The sequence below is a fragment of the Gobius niger genome (assembly GCF_951799975.1).
Source record: "Gobius niger genome assembly, chromosome: 4".
Classification (NCBI taxonomy): domain Eukaryota; kingdom Metazoa; phylum Chordata; class Actinopteri; order Gobiiformes; family Gobiidae; genus Gobius; species Gobius niger.
The window spans coordinates 35,255,280-35,272,104 of NC_136855.1; the positions used below are offsets into that span (position 1 = coordinate 35,255,280).

At 42.4% G+C, this 16,825-nt stretch overlaps 2 protein-coding genes across 2 annotated transcripts; one reads left to right on the forward strand and one right to left on the reverse strand.

Annotated features, from left to right (window-relative positions):
* Positions 1-1,065: 1,065 nt before the first annotated feature.
* Positions 1,066-9,181, reverse strand: gpn1 (GPN-loop GTPase 1). Its single transcript, XM_079555176.1, has 13 exons — positions 9,011-9,181; positions 7,922-8,015; positions 7,731-7,837; positions 7,543-7,580; positions 7,374-7,452; positions 6,300-6,394; positions 5,968-6,013; positions 5,737-5,883; positions 5,586-5,668; positions 5,469-5,508; positions 2,862-2,949; positions 2,416-2,523; positions 1,066-1,240 (listed from the first exon to the last, which is right to left on the reverse strand). The coding sequence occupies exons 1-13, from the start codon at positions 9,176-9,178 to the stop codon at positions 1,134-1,136; spliced, it is 1,200 nt and encodes a 399-aa protein (XP_079411302.1). The 5' UTR covers positions 9,179-9,181; the 3' UTR covers positions 1,066-1,133.
* Positions 9,182-10,035: 854 nt separating this feature from the next.
* mtfmt (mitochondrial methionyl-tRNA formyltransferase) lies at positions 10,036-15,651 on the forward strand. The gene is made up of 9 exons (XM_079555792.1): positions 10,036-10,397; positions 11,340-11,537; positions 11,597-11,719; positions 11,791-11,893; positions 13,793-13,868; positions 13,927-14,018; positions 14,162-14,240; positions 15,178-15,251; positions 15,332-15,651. Exons 1-9 carry the CDS (start codon positions 10,210-10,212, stop codon positions 15,524-15,526), a joined length of 1,128 nt encoding a protein of 375 aa, XP_079411918.1. The 5' UTR covers positions 10,036-10,209; the 3' UTR covers positions 15,527-15,651.
* The last annotated feature ends 1,174 nt before the right edge of the window (positions 15,652-16,825 follow it).

The following is a 16,825-nucleotide window of genomic DNA, read 5'->3' on the forward strand; positions in this document are numbered from 1 at the left end:
AGAAGCTGTTATAGCTGCAAAGGACCAACCTCATACTAAAATCTCATGGATTAAGAATGGGATCATGTCACTCTGAGTCAAGACAGGTGTCCGAACACAATATAGGATGTACATGTGCACCTTCTGCACCGGTACAGCCTACATACCATGAAACCTTGATCCTAATATTCACACCTTTATCAACTGAACACCTTTTCCCTACACATTCGGCTGCTTTTCTATATTCTCTGAAGATAATCCAAAATGGCATACACTTTGAATAAATCCTTTCCCTCGAGAGAGTAGCTTTACATAAGAAATCCTGTGGAAAATCTCTGAATGAAAAGCGGTGGAGCGTTGTGCCCACACACTCTCTTTCATCCGGCAGCGTGCTCCACTGAAGCTGAGTCACATACTGTCCTGTTCCAGACCGTTTCAATGAGGCGCCCACAGCCTTCACAGCGGCCTACACAGTGTCAGGAAACAGGCGCCCGCTTTCAAAACAACAAAACGGCAAAGACTGACATTATTTTGTGTGAAAGTCATTGGCACAAAGGGATGGGATGCAACAGGATGAATCTAAAAGCCAATTATTGTCATGGACTTTTTGCAATAATGAAAGTTAGGCTCCATGGGCTGTAATAGATGTATTAATTGTGACAAAGGTGAATCCTCATATCTGCAGGAGTGATGGTTTTGGACAGAGCATACATTCAAAATTGCTCCCGAGATTTGGCTCATGGTCAGTTTGGCTGCTAACTAGTTACAAGTATTCTATATAAATTATCCCTTCAGACAGTTCTGGGCCGATCTGAATAAGTCCTAAGAACCTAATTGCATAGATTAATAAATAAAGAACTACACAACATATCGTAAAAACAGATTTTATTTTTAAATTATAAAGGGTTACATTGAAAGGGGCTACAATATAATCCTTAATTTAACACATAGTCCATGCATACAGGGAGTCACAAATGAGCCAAACTTGTCAAACATATGTCCGTGTCAAGAAATGAAAACAAAAAACACAAACAGACGAAAACAAATACAAAAATATACTCTTTTGTAGTCAATATAAAAAGTTCAGAGGTCAGCAGAACAACTTCATTCATTACTACATGTGTGGAGAGTGAGGGACGCCGCAGCAGCTCGTCTCACGACCCCTCCGGCAGAGAGCACTTTTTGTTTCGAACCTGAATCACTTCCTTCCTAGCTTTCAGAAAGTTCCCAAAGGATTCGTGCTCTTTGCTCTCCTCGGTAGCTGTAAAAATAGGTTGTGTTGGTGAAATGCATATACCGTAATGTTCAGATTATTAAGCACACCTGAATATAAGCCGCACAAAATGAATGTAAAAAGATTTCTGTTTTTAAATATAAGCTGCACTTGTCTATAACCCGCAGTGGTCCAGGTTGTTACAAAGCACAGTTGAATGTGGCAACAGCCCACTCGAAATACTTTTCCCTCAGTGCGCGCTCAAATCTTCCAAGAGAATGGGAAATACAGGTACATTTACTGTACTTTTATAAGAGTTATGAAATTAAAAGTTTATAAATTCGATTGTATTATTCTTTAAAGGGGCTAGATGCAAGTTTGTGATTTTATACTCACTACTGCCACCTCAGGTCATATGTGTAACTTCTATATCAAGCTCGTGCATGACGGCACTTCGGACCCGAATTAACACCTTTTTGAGTGACAGTGCAGGATTATAGAAGAATTTGTGGTGAACAGGTCTGGGCTCATTCTACACATTAGGACATTGTTGATACATGTAGGGGGAGGAAAATACTTAATTTTAACATTTTTAAACTCCGCATAGTCCCTTTAAGCCCACGTGTGTTCAGTCAAACTGAAGCGCTGCTTGCACTGCAGCTCCTCCCGGGAGTGTGGCCATGTTTAGAGCAGACCTCCACAGCCTGTCTGCGTAGACTGTCCGTCCTCGACCTTCCTCGGCCTATCTCTGTAGGCGGCCACAGGAGTTTCCTGGTGTTTGAAGCCGTGTGGCAGAGCTGGGTCTGTGGTCAATCACTCATGGCTGACTTTTGATGAATTTAAACTGTGCTTTCCCTTTGCCCCTCCATAATATTTCACCAGTGGGCATCCTGCTGCTCCCGTGTGCAGTAAACACAGTGGACAGAGGTAGAGGAAGACAGCGATAGGGTTTGCACCTGCCCGAGTCATTGTGCAGATGAGTGGGGCACGTCCGAAAGGAACCGCATGAGCATCGTCTCTGGACACAACTACATGTTTGGTTTTGGAGCAGTTATTGTGTCTTTCTCACACCGGAGATTTCTTATAGCAGAGTGTTTTTGGACCCAGGTGCATTGTTATTGACAAATTTATAAATTAGCCAAAACGTGTGAAAAAAGTAACAGCCTCTAGTCCGGAAACCACTGTAGTTATGTCTCTTGTGTGCATGAGGCAGAGTGTCTCACCCGTGTGGTCCAGGTCATCTGTGTCACTGTCTATCGGCTCCTCGTCGTCGTCCTCACAGTTCCCTCTGGTCAGGATCAGGTCACTGGGTCCAGCCACGTCGGCCTCGGCTGCAGAGGAGTCACAGAGTCACGTACTTGTCAGAAAGCGAGGTTTAGTTGCAACTTTTGGCTCTTAAGACAGGCGTAATCTTCTGATAAGCTCCTACTTTTCACTATGACGTATGACTGAGGCTCTTTAATCGCCAGACTCTGAACGATCTATAATCAGAACACTGTGTTGACTGTTCAAATGTCTCTAAGCCCGTTTTCTTGGCAACATCTTCTACACCAGACTGTCTCTCGTCTTTTCATTGACAACTTCCTTACTTACCGAACACATATCCCCTCATGAATCCTGTCTCTTGTGTTCTTCGTTCTGTTACCCATTGTGCTTTCATGAGCGTTACCTGTGGATGTTGAAGACATGCTGACTTCTCCCAGGTCCTTTCGAAGGCGCTCCAGTTGCTCCTGCTGCTTTTTGCTTTGAGCCTGAGCCTGTGCACAGGAGGAGGGAGTCAGAACAGTGAGGACACAACAGTCACTGCAGTTACATGAACGAGGGGGAAGACAACTGAAATCATAATTTTAATATTACTATGTTCATATTATATTATAAATGAATAAGCATGCCAGTGAGTTGAGTTAGGAGTGTGCAACGTGTATTCTGCCTACACTAGTGGAAAGTAATGGAAACCTATAGGACAAGGAATGTGTTTTTCTATCTTAAGGCCTCACATATATAGCTGTCCAGTCACCATGACAGTGACGGATACGTGGCCTCACAGACAGACGGTCTGTCTCAACTAACTTCGCCAAGAAAAACATAATTTTACTTGGAATTTGGGCCAGCCTATCATCTTTAAGGATACGCCCTGTACATACCTCATTTGCATACTATGATAAAAACCCCATGTCTATCGTTGTTCGTTGTGAACTTGTCCTATACTCTTCACCCAGTAAATACTTTCTTAATCCACTCCATTGTCTCCAATTGTTCTTCACACCGATGATTTCATCAACTCCATCCATCCATCCATTTTCTTCCGCTTTATCCGGGGCCGGGTCGCGGGGGCAGCAGTCTCAGCAGAGATGCCCAAACTTCCCGATCCACACACACCTCCTCCAGCTGTTCTGGGGGGACCCCGAGGCGACACCAGGCCAGCTCGGAGACATAGTCCCACCACCGTGTCCTGGGTCTTCCACGAGGCCTTGTCCCACTAGGACATGCCTGGAACACCTCCCGCGGGAGGCGACCAGGAGGCATCCGAAACAGATGCCCGAGCCACCTCAGCTGGCTCCTTTCGACGTGAAGGAGCAGCGACTCTACTCCGAGCTCCTCCCGGGTAACTGAGCTCCTCACCCGATCTCGGAGGGTGCGCCCAGCCACCCTGCGAAGGAAACTCATTTCGGCCGCTTGTATTCGCGATCTTGTCCTTTCGGTCATTACCCAAATCTCATGACCATAGGTGAGGGTGGGAACGTAGATCGATCGGTAAATCGAGAGCTTTGCCCTCCGACTCAGCTCCCTCTTCACCACGACAGACCGATACAGCGACCGCATCACTGCTGACGCCGCACCGATCCGTCTGTCGATCTCACGCTCCATCCGTCCCTCACTCGTGAACAAGACCCCGAGATACTTGAACTCCTCCACTTGAGGTAAGGACTCCCCACCGACCTGGAGAGGTTCTCCAGGATTTCATCAACTCTCCCGCCTAATCTGACAAGAAGAGGGGGGAGGGGGATCAGTCCAGCCGATCAGTGACCTGTCTGGGCCGATTGTAGTTGGACTAGAGCAGCATGTGATGTCTTTGTAATGCCACAAACGCAGCTCAATTTCAGCCGAAACAGCAACTAAACAGTTTTTAGGCCCTAACTTTGGCATTTTCCATGAACTTAAACAGTAGAAATTGTTGAGCATTGAGCAATGTTGTAATTTTCCAATAAATTTAGATTAAATGCCAGTTTGAATCAAGTTAAACATTGATTTTGACAACATTTATTCAATTACTTTAAATGCTTTTTCATGCATTACATGGAAAAGTGAGGCTTTCAAATGCACTTGTACGACCAGATCCTTCTGTTCTATTCTGCAGCTGTAATAACAAACCGTTCAGCTTCAGGGCAATAAAGGAACAACATTAGAGGCGACTCACATATTTTAGATCCATATAAGACACAAATAAGATCACTGCTCACCGGTGTTACTTTCAAATTTTACTATATTCTATATTAGTAACTATAGTTTTAAAAATGTAATATGCTTGTATTACATGTTACTGTCAAAAATGTAGCTGAGTTACACTACTTTGAGTTACTTTTGGCAAAATGCAAACTGAAAATAGTAATAAAGTCACCGAGCAAAAGTGCAGTCAAAGATTTCCTTTTGATGCCCATTGTTTTGTGTGTTTTTTTTTTTTTTTTTGCTGTTGGCTACACACAACTGCAGATCTTATACACCTGTGTCCAACTTGATTTTATGTGCGGAGGAGTTTGGCATTTCAATACTTGTAACTCAAGTAACTTAAATTGTAATGACTAATGTATTACCATATTTAGTTTAAATAATGTAATTCCTTAGTGACTGAAAAAAGTATTTCTGAAACACGTTACTTTTGTTATACTCAATACTGCTGTTCACAAGCACATGTTTCATTGTTCATCTTCCCGTGAGTGAAACTGCCTAAATTTGATGTGTTCAAAGGAGCAACGTGAGAGGCAACTATCAACCTTCAAACAATGCTAAAAATATAGAAAAATAGGCAATAGCTCCACAAAATTTCTGTGCCAATACTTTTTCCCACATGCACTGAACCTATCACGAATGCATTCACAATCATTTGTATTTCAGCCCTGCCATGTTAATCTAGTGGCTTGACCTTTTCTCTTGCAGGAAATGGAGCGTAGTTGAAATAGAGTAAACCCGATGTAAATGTAAGTGGCGGGGCATTGAGAATGGAGCTGAGCTGAACATTGTTATCGCTCCATGCAGTTGACAAACACCAGGCACTCACCAGCTCTGTGCGCAGCCGCTCATACTCGGGACGGTACTCCCTGAGAAACAGAACACAGGTTCAGACAGACTATACCAGATGGAGAATGGCAGCTGTACGTCAGGGTTTGTTTCTGACCTCTCATACTCTTTGGCAGCCTCCTCCACTTGGACGAAGAGCTGGTCCAGACCGCTGCCCGTGACTGCAGACACCCCCACAGCCTGCAAACACACAGTGTTACGTGGAAAACGTGCGGGGGGGGGTTACATGGACCTGCTGTGTGACCTACCCGGAGATTGTTGTAGAACTCATCCAGGACCAGGCTCATGGAGCGGGTCAGGTTGCTCACGTAGGAGGTTTCCTGGTTCAGAGCATCCTGGAACACCTCGAAGTCCTGCATCCACTCCACGGCGAAACTATGGTCGATGATGTCCGTCTGCGAGATTCAGCACAAGCTCATAAATATGGGTCACGTTTAGTTATTGATTACATTATTCATCAGGGCCAAAGATGAACTTACCTTATTAAATACCACTATGAAAGGAAGCCTCGTCTTGTAGAGGATACTGATGAGACAGGTAAACAAAAGTGTGAGCTAGCCAGGGATTCTTCAGCTTTTCATACCAAGTACCACTTTAGACAATATTCTTATTTTAACACCAGACCCACATACCACAAAAAACAACAAGGCTTGTATATCCTCAGTGATACATACAACCCCGCCTGACCCAAGCCCCATATATCAAATCAAATGGGGCCCTCTGCTGGACAAGTCGAGAATGTGTCTTTATTTTACTGTGGCTCAGGCTGTCCATCTAAAGGCCCATTGTGGATTGTGATGACAGTCCGTACCTGCAGGCGTACAGCATGTTGGACATAAAGGTGACAGGGCTGACACAGCGAGACGTGTCCATGACGTAGATCACCACGCAGGGGAAGGTGGAAGCCTGAAACACAGCGAAGCATTGTGATCAGGTGCAAGGCTTGGAAAAGATGATGTAGCAAAAGTATGGGGAATACTTCTTTATCAGAATTGTTTTTCCTTACATAAAGTCATACATTTTGGAGGTCTGGAGGTCAAGTTCTCATGATAGTGGTTAGGTATTCATGATATAACAGTAATATGCTACTTTATATTATAGTATATACTCGTTTGGGTGTAAGAGTAGATCCTGAACTCAAATTTGAGAAACAAATCAACGCAGTCGTTAAGTCCAGTTTTTTCCACTTAAGAAAACTGGCGAAATTGAAGCCCATTTTATCAAGGCAGCATTTTTGAGGCTGTAATACATGCCTTTTTAACAACCAGGTTGGATTATTGTAACGGCCTTTATGCTGGTGTGAGCCAGGGGGCGCTCTGTCGACTGCAGCTCGTTCAAAACGCTGCAGCTCGGCTTTTAACAGGCACACGGAAGCATGACCACATCTCACCGGTTTTAGCTTCGCTCCATTGGCTCCCAGTCAGATTTAGAGTTGATTTCAAAACTCTTCTCTTTACTTTTAAAAGTCTGAATGGCCTCGCCCCCTCCTATCTGTCTGACCTGATTCAGCCTTACGCTCCCTCTCGTGCTCTCAGGTCAGCGGATCAGCTGCAACTGGTTGTCCCAAAAACCAAGCGCAAACTTCGGGGAGATCGGGCCTTCTCTGTTGCTGGCCCGTGGCTGTGGAATCAGCTGCCATTAGAGACTAGACAGGCCCAGTCTCTACCTGTTTTTAAATCTCTCCTTAAAACGCACCTTTTTTTCTCTGGCGTTTAACACAGATTGATGTTGCCCGCTGTTGTTGTTGTTGTACTTTTTCCCTATATATTTTTACTGTAAATAATTGTATCTGTTTCTGAGCTTTATAAATAAAGTTGGTATTGTATGGTATATACATGCCTAATCATGCTTAATAGTTTAAACATTGTAGATTTGCGATACCTACCAAAGCCTCCGTGATGATGGTGCCAGATGCTGACCATGTGAACACTTCGATCTGGCCTGGTGTGTCGATCAGCACAAATCTGTAGACAGCAGATATCGCTAGTCATGCTCGCACACACACATATACTCTACTTGTGGTTGCTGATGTGCTAGAGTGTTTAAATGCTCACCTGTGGTTCTGTTTTTTCTTCTCAATGAACTGCATGACCTGCACATGAACACGAGAATGAGCACCTCACTACATTAGGACACATGTTGTCATCTGAGATTGCTCAATAATCAAAGGCAAGGTAGTAAAGCATTTGATAAACACACATCAGCCTAAGGGACAATAGTAAATTACACAAGGGGAACTCACCTGGTCAAACCGCGTGGCGAACAGGTTGAGAGACGTGACGATGCCCCCGTTCGGTCCCAGGCCGTACTGCTTCATCACCTCTTTGTAGTTGACCGTGTCTCTGATATCTGCGCACATAGTTCCACATTTAAAACAGATAGACCCCCCCAGCAGATATTAATGTGACGACGATGGCCCCACAATGGCCTCACCGATGTTGGCCGGGAAGGGCACCTCATGGACTGCGGGGTCCAGGTTGATGACATACGGCGGGTCTTTCTGAGAGTGGAGGTGTGCGGTCAACCTCTACAAAGGAACGAGCAAAGAGGAGGACGCAGGATTAGGCAGCATCACCAACAATTCACAGCAAAGACTAGATTGTGCAACTAAATCATGAAATGTTTTTTGAAATTGATAGCTATAGAGCACTGGGGTCAGAGCTGCTCTAAAACGTAAGTATTTTAAAAAACAAAAGTGTGAAAGGAAATGTATATAGATGCTGAATATTACAATGTACAACTTTAAATCTATATCCTCAGTGACCCAAATCTAAAACAAAAGCGAGACATTAATAAGGATGAAAAAAATAAATAAAAGACAAACAAAAAGACCACAAAAACACAAGAAAAGCTACAAAAATGTGACAAAAAAGCATTAAAAAAGTGATAAACAAAACATTAACACAAAAAAAAGATACCACAAAACAGTTACAAAAAAGTCACACAAAAAAAGTAACAGAAACGCAGCCAAGAAATGACAAAAAAGTGACGACAACACAGCAGCAACACATGGAAACACGAGGAAAAATCTTAGATCACTTAAATAGGTCTTAGCTTTCAAATGGGGAGTTACACACGCTTTTAGATTTGGGTAAAGCCGAACTGAAGAAAATGCACTCTGTTAAAGTGGGGGTTAAGAGGTTAAATTATGTAAATTGCTGATGTCATACTCTCTCATGGAGTCACAAATATTGTTCTACTCAATCATTATTTATTTTATAAATTCCTTATATATTCCTCCAATTCTCCAGAATATTTGAGTTGACAGAAGAGACAGTAAACGTTGTTCCAGTTTTTGTTTCATGTGGATAGTTCTATTTTAGGGATACAAAACCTGAGCATTTTGACAGCTAAAAATAGAAGTTCTGAAGTCACATAATGCAATCCTCTGAGGTTCACTTTGGGAATAACATGGCAAGTGCATCAGAGAGAGGGGATGATCATATTTCGCATATAAGCTCATATATTGGTCCACACTGCCGGCTGCTGTGTCTTAGCATTAAGCATCAATGAGCCCATTACCTGGACAAAGGTGGTTTTCCCGGAGCCCGCCATGCCCAGGACGATGAGACACACCGGGTTCCCTCCTCCAGCTGTCCCCGGTGTCCCGCTGTCCCCCTCTGCGGCCGAACTTTCCATATTTTCCCCCGAAGCACCCTCAGAGCCCGAAAAGTGCGCCGCTTGAGCCATGTTGTTGTTAAAACGTAAGAGAAATGTAATTGTCGTAAAGAGGGACGCCGTGCTGTCGCAAAACGATCCTCCGTGCGTGCCACCCATAGAAATAAATAGAAAATATGGCAACCGTTACCGTGGCAAACGTGGCGGCCATCTTGTGTTCGGAAGATTAGCCAAAAGTAATGCTAAAGGGGAAAAAACAAGAACGTGACAAAAACAAACAAACAAAACAAAATGCAGATGCAGTGATAGGTCTGCAGTCTAGATGAGTATTAGGATTCAAGTCTGAACGTGTATCCCGTATTTGGATACTTCCATTAAGGTAAGAAAATGATTAAAAAACACAGCACTAGTCTCTGTTTTATGCAGTAACATTAATCATGATTGTCCTCGACCTGTATGGGCAAATTAATTGATAATCAAACAATATATTTTACACTAATTGATATAAAAACATATTTATGAGTCATTAAAAACAAGATTCGCACATCTAACACGGTTGAAGATGGATGATAGATTGGGAATACGGACACAAAAGTCTAATGAACACAGTAAATTGAAAAAAGAAATACTATTCTATCCGTTTACTTGAGCTCTTGAGTACAGCTGACAGTCACAATATGGCCGCCAGAGCATTGGATCACCATGGCGACAACTTATCTAAATTTACAACTAAGCTCGTCCACCCAAAGATTGAGGAAACAAGTGACTTTTTCCCCCTCTTTTTGTAAAATAAGCAGTTTATTCGTCGTAGCATAATTTATTCCAGAAAATAACCCAAAAATGCCACATTTTGGTTAGGTTTCCATTTGTCCAGCAGGTGGCGACACACAAATCTATGTGGCCCAGCAGTATGTTTTGAAGACAAGAATTAGAAACGTAGGGCAACATGGCAGCGCGCATGAAGTATTACCGATAACAGGCTGACAGGTTATGATTCATTCATCCATTTCTCGTGAGGTTATTATTGTTCAATAACAATAGGCACGCGGAGAGACACTAGTGCCATGCGCTTATCCAGAGCAGATCAGACTTGAGCAGGAGCCATGTGGATATCCTGGGGGAGAGCTGTCAAACTCCTCCGGTGCCAGCAGCAGCTCCAGAGGCGGCCCCTGTGCCAGTGCCTGGGCCCGGAGAGAGGACACGCACCGCCCTCTAAGCCCCCCTGGAAGGTGCTGTTTTTTGGCACCGACTACTTCGCTGTGGAGTCCCTCAAAGTGCTCTCCTCCTCTAGGTAGGCCTACAGTGTTGACCTTTTTCCTGTCCCAGATTTGATGGTGGAGACCTATGTTTATATTCCTTAATCAGATACTAGACACACCAGGCTGAAAGTTGTTCCATGCTCTGGTCTTGAACAGTGGTTTCCAGACTTTGCAGGCCCAAAGATCACCATGCAAATACTATACAAACCAAATAATACATAATATCAAGCAATAAACACTTAGAATCAGCTATATTAACATGGTTTACTTTGTTATTTTATAGTTTTCTTTTTTCACATCTTGAAATCAACTCAGTTCCCTGCTCAGTTGTCAAATTGAATGACAAATATGTTAGCCAGTCAGTCCGTAATGTTTAAGATTCTATTTGCAATGAAAAGTGCATTATATCTCGATCTATACAGCTGTAAAGTGTGGCTTGTTTAGTTCCAAACTCCAATAAGCCAAGGCACATAATCAGTACAGTATTTTGATGATATATGATGATGTGTGAGCTCAGAATGGGATCTTCTTGCCTCAAAAGATTCTCACATGGATGGGGCCTTTCTGTGTGGAGTTTGCATGTTCTCCTTAGGTCCACTAAAAACATTTTCGGTAGTGTGTACAGGTATGTGTGTATGTGAATACTGAATGGTTGTTGGTGGTTGTAGAGCCGATGGCGCAGAATGACAGCCTCGATTTTCCAGCAGTCTACCCCAGGGCAACTGTGGTTACAAAGGTAGCTTACCACCACCGAGTAAGGAGGGAACGTAAATTGTCCCATGTAAAGCGCTTTGTGACCATTCCTCTGAAAGGCGCAATACACATGAAATCCTTTCCTTTCCTGTGCCCATCCTGCCTTGTCAATGTCAACCATTCTAAAAGTTGACTTTATTTCTATCATTATTTTTGCCCATAACCACTCATCCTGTAAACATTCATCACAACCTTTATGATCCTGCTCTGGTTTGTCCCAGGAGCTCTGATGACCCTCCGGTACAGTCTCTCGAAGTGGTGACTCTTCCCGGTGATGTCCCCGTGAAAAGCTTTGCTCACCAGAACGCTCTTCCGGTTCACACCTGGCCCCCGGACATCAGCCACGGGCAGTTTGACGTGGGGGTCGTGGTGTCCTTTGGTTGTTTACTCCCTGAAAAAATCATCAACAAGTTTCCATTGTGAGTAAAAAGCATATTTCCCAGATCTCTTCGGAATAATAACTTGTGCCGTGTTGCAGAGGGATTCTGAATGTGCACCCCAGCCTGCTCCCTCGGTGGCGGGGTCCAGCACCCATTTTCCACACCATTATGCAGGGAGATGAGGTCACCGGCGTCACTGTCATGCAGATTCGCCCTCACAGGTCAGTCACGACAAAGGTATGTGGTTAAACATTCATGATAAATGTATTAAAAACCTGTGGTTGCCCTGCAGGTTTGATGTGGGCCCCATCCTCAGTCAGGAAACATTTCACATCCAGAACAAGCTCACTTCAGATGACCTTGGTGGAGTTCTTGCTGTGAAGGGAGCACAGATGGTAAGTTTGTCATAAAGGCAGCTGGACTCTTTCAAATGTTACTAATTAGTGTTTTACTAAACACTTTCTCAATAGGTCTGTGCTTATAAATGAGTTACGAAGGTCAAGGTTTATTTATATAGCACATTTAAAAACAGAGCACTACACCAAAGTGCTTTCCATATTCAGTGCAAAAATACAGACAACACACAAAAAACATACTAGACGGAATAATAAAACAGAAATCTAGTACAGTAAAGGTAGTAGTAAATGTAGTTATGTATGCACGTTCTCTTTAGCATAATTTTTTTAAAGGTTTAATCTATTTTATGCATGCCCTTGAACTTATTCCCTGTCAATGGCATTAAAACCAATTCCGATAAATACATTGTAGTTGTTTACATGTTTGTGTTTTTTTTTGCTACTAGCCGTTAGCTCTGAGATAAAAAGTCCTCAATGAGCGTTTCCTTCAGTCAACTATTTACAACCAACGTAATGTTTTTAACACAGAGTCAGTGACTTTCCATCAGTTTCCCACCGTCTGCGATGTTTTCTTGTACTATTCGTTGATTTGTAAAGACATTGCTAATCCTTAAAGGGACTATAAGGAGTTTAGAAATGTTAAAATTATGTATTTTCCTCCCCCTACATGTTCCAGCCATGTCCTAATGTAGAATGAGCTCAGAACTGTTCACCACAACTGCCTCTAAAATCCTGTACGGTCACTCAAAAATGTGTCACTTCGGCCCGAATTGCCGTCATGCACGAGCTTAATATAGAAGGTGCAGTTACACATATGGCTTGAGGTGGCAGTAGTTAGTATAAAATGGCGAACTTGCTTCCAGCCCCTTTAAGGACCACGACCTCCAGAGATCGCACTTGGAAGTCACGTGTCACTTGCATAGAGCATATTGGCTTTTCTATCTATCATATACATTTTTTTTACATGCATCATATTGAACATACGTTAGGGCTGTGCAATTAATCGAAATTTGATTATAATTTTCATTATTACACTAAACTATTACAAAATTTGCATAATCGGAAAAAAAAAAATATATATATATATATATCTATATATATATACAGACTTTCATTATTATTATTTTCCCTTTGCATTTCACGTGCCATGGCTCACGCTTTTGCCTGGCATAAAAACAAACAGCGCTGTGTGATGATGTCATCAGGCCGCGCTGCTCAGTTTACTTGCGCAGGTGTGAGGGCTGGCCAGCAGGGGGCAGGTGTGAAACAGAGACCTCTTCTTAATCGAGGCAAACTTGAAATCATTTGTACTTTTCTGACTGTTCAGACTGTTTAAAGGCCACAAATAATCGTTTGAATAATCATGATTTCAAATATGACAAAAATAATCGTGATTATTGTTTTTTCAATAATCGTGATTGTTGTTTTTTCAATAATCGATCAGCCCTAATAGAAGTTATACTAAAAAACAAAGCAGCAGAAAGTCAAGACGAGCTCAAATGTTGCTATAATCTAGATGTAATACTCAACTGGCCAAAGTGGCTACTGAGAGTAAAAGAGTAATAGAAATCCAGTGCTTGGCTATTTTGCAAGTGTTGAAGATCTGACTTTATGTTTACAAACCATGAAAGAGGGAGCTGATGATAAATAATAAAGCGTTATGATTTGTTTCACAGCCTATGAAGGTCTTTTTCACAAATGTCTGCTTTTACGATATACTGATGGACGAAACAAATTTTACCCCTGAAAAAAATATAAGTATAGGGCCTTTAATGCTCAATAAATGCTTATGCCCTCAAAATAATCACATTAGGCCTGACCGATTGTGAAAATACCTCTACTGCGACTTACAAATATCGCATTTGTATTCAATTGCGAGTAATTGTGCAGCCTTGGTTGACACTATGTCCTCATTAATTATTGTGTGTTTTTGTCCAGCTGGTTGATACTCTAAGGACTTTAATTGAAAAAATACAAAATCGGAAGGAGCAGAGTTTGACGGGTGCAACATTTGGTGAGATAAACCATATTAACAATGTGAAAGAGCCATATTAATGTTTCCCATCTTTCAGCCCCTAAGATCAGCACGTCCATGAGCTGGGTGGTGTGGGAGGAGCAGACCACGGACAACATCGACTGTTTGTATCGGGCCATAGGATCTCGGGTAAGAGCGGACTAAAAACATATCCTAGTTTGTTCAAAAGACTCATTATTTTCTCATTAATATCAGACCACGAGCCCAGTGGAACCCCAACTTTAACACATGATCAATATTAACTGAGTGTGATCCAACCTTGTCTTCCTCAGATCCCTTTGCGAACCCTGTGGATGGACAGGACAGTGAAACTCTTGGATTACGTGGGGAAATGTCACAATGTGGTTCCAGGTGAGGCCTCTTTAAGATAAATATGTGCTCCAACCATGGACCGTAGACGTGGACGAGCGATGGACGAAGTGAGGGTGGCTCCCCCCCCAAAGCGTTCAGTGCGGGCTAGGGATCCACCGATACCACTTTTTGTAAAAAACGATTTATAGATTGACTTTTTCACAGCAGATTGGTTAGTCATTTTTAATCTTTATTGCACTGTCCAACATAGACCAAACAGTTCATGTCCTAAAGCTCTTCAATGCTTGTGCTCTATTCATTTATCTATTTTTGTTAACCAATAGTATTGACATGGTTACTTATTACTGCAGCTAAATGGTGTCTTTTCGCCTTTGCTACAGCTTTGTGTAGATTTTCTTGGGGGTTTATAGCAACTTAGCGAAAAGCTACAGCATTTTCATTGTTTTGCGTTGGGGTTAGCGGCTAGTTAGCAACATTAGCCTGTATCTTGTAAACACTGCAGACTCCACGCTGCAGAACTAACAACATTTAGCTCTGGTTAAATCCAGCACAGACTATGATTTAGCGAGTGTCGTCTGTAATAAAGTCAGCTCTATGTGGAATATTGCATTTCCACTAAAGAATTCTCCAGTTTGTTGCTATTTTCTCTACTAGCCCTTAGGAGCGCCGGCCACACGTCAAGTGGTATCGGCTTCTGGTATCGGGACCCTCATGTATGAGTACGAGTATGAGTGCAAGCATGTGGTATCGGCCCCATACTGGTATCGGTAGTGGTGCATCCCTAGTGCGGGCTAACGGACACTCGTTCATACTCGCAATGGGGTTTTGGAGCCAGCTTCTATTTAGAATTGGGTGAAAATAAAAATGAAAGTAGCAAAAGGGAAAACATATGATGAAGTTGAGCGTGAAGCGTTTGTCATGTGATCCAGCCAACTTGTTATTGATGATTTCACTGAGTGCAGTTCAATTTTTGCAGATGGAAGTGGAGAAGTAGTTCCTGGATCAGTGATGTTTCTGAAAGAGTCCAATACCCTAAGTGTTCGCTGTAAGGTCAGTCAGACTCCAGTATATGCTATTGGCTGTGTGTTTGTTTGTGTGTTTAAACCCTTATTATTTCTTCTTCTGTCTAGGATGGCTGGGTTGGATTCGGATCAGTGCTACTGAAAAAGTGTCTGACAGCTGCGGATTTTTATAACGGCTACCTGCACCAGAGCATGAAGTCCCCCTCTGGTCTGACTGCTCACGGACTGTTCATCAGCGGAAGGACAATCCAGACCAAATATAATCATGAACACAATAGAAATCTAACAAAAAGGTCTACGTGACGACTTGGATATCATCAACCGGGGCTCGTTCTGCTTCATAACTCTTTGCAACCGTGCCGGACAGGAGCCAAAACAGTAACATTTATGATCTTCATCAACAATACACATACTCCCAATGTTCACACTAATGTCAGTGATTCAAGAAAGGGGAAAGAAATGAATGTTTTGCATTGCTGTACATAGTAATGTTGGATTTTCTTTGAATAAAGCAAATGGGCTTATTAATTATTGTGGTGTCCTCAGGTGACAGCATAACATTCTTTAGGTAATGGTATGATATTCTGTGTCAAACTGCGAATACTGTGCATCTGTGCACTAATCACTGGGTCTTATCTGTGTTTCTTGCTTATACATGAAAGAAAAAAATCACACAAACTGGCACTCAAAATAACTTTGGTAAAATATTTTTTGTTCACTATAAAATTCTTGCATTTAAATACTCCCACTGAAGCCCTTTATTTTAAGGAAACATTTATAAATTTGGTTTGAAGTTAAGAATGCTATGGTGGTAACTATGGTAACTGTCTAAATGCTGATTTTTGGACTTGTATATGGTTTCTAAGTCTTTTTTGTTAGCACATATCAACTAAGGTCCAAGTGGTGACAATAAACCCAGTAGAAAAGATTTTCAGCCAAAAGAGAAATATTGCAGGTACATTTAGGGATAATTTTTTCACTCAAACTTGGCTGTAAATGGTGTTTAAGTGGTGCTAGCCGCAGTTAGCTTTGCCCGTTTGCCTGTTAGCTTCTTCTTCGTGATTCCATTAGTGTGTATTGGGGCCTCCAGGTCGGAGCAGGGAAAGTTGCAATTGTGGTTTTCTAGACAGAGACACCCCAATCATCCCATTATCACTTGTATTACCCTAATGGGAAAACAAACAAGATTGATCAAGGTTAACAAGTAACTTAATACTGTTTTAAGATGGTTGCACGGCAGCAGTTTAAAGGAATAGGTCACCGTTTTTCCCATACTGAGATATGTTCTTACCTGAGCTTAGACAAGTTGATACGTACCAGTCTGGTCTTTGTGCGTGCCCATGTAAGAGCTTGGTCGCTTCTAACATCACCCCATTTGGAGCTATAGGAATATACTGGGAAAGGCCAAATGCTAACAACATCTTTGGTCTTTTTGCGTGACTGAGGGCACACACATAGACCAGCCTGGTACGCATCAACTCGTCTAAGCTCAGTCAGGTAAGAACATATTTCAGTATGTAAAAACGGTGGCCTGTTCCTTTAAAATGGTTTGCCTTCACCTATGTCATTTCCTTTCGGTGTCCAATAAGGAAGTGAAACTAT

Excerpts from the sequence above, each read along its gene's own strand:
- gpn1 (XM_079555176.1), bottom strand. The coding sequence starts at position 9,178 with ATGGCTCAAGCGGCGCACTTTTCGGGCTCTGAGGGTGCTTCGGGGGAA. Across the intron at positions 7,453-7,542 it reads AAGAAAAAACAGAACCACAG|ATTTGTGCTGATCGACACAC; the intron begins GTGAGCATTTAA and ends TGCTGTCTACAG. Across the intron at positions 6,014-6,299 it reads AACATGCTGTACGCCTGCAG|TATCCTCTACAAGACGAGGC; the intron begins GTACGGACTGTC and ends CTGTCTCATCAG.
- mtfmt (XM_079555792.1), top strand. The coding sequence starts at position 10,210 with ATGTGGATATCCTGGGGGAGAGCTGTCAAACTCCTCCGGTGCCAGCAG. Across the intron at positions 11,538-11,596 it reads ATCATCAACAAGTTTCCATT|AGGGATTCTGAATGTGCACC; the intron begins GTGAGTAAAAAG and ends GCCGTGTTGCAG. Across the intron at positions 13,869-13,926 it reads TTTGACGGGTGCAACATTTG|CCCCTAAGATCAGCACGTCC; the intron begins GTGAGATAAACC and ends CCCATCTTTCAG.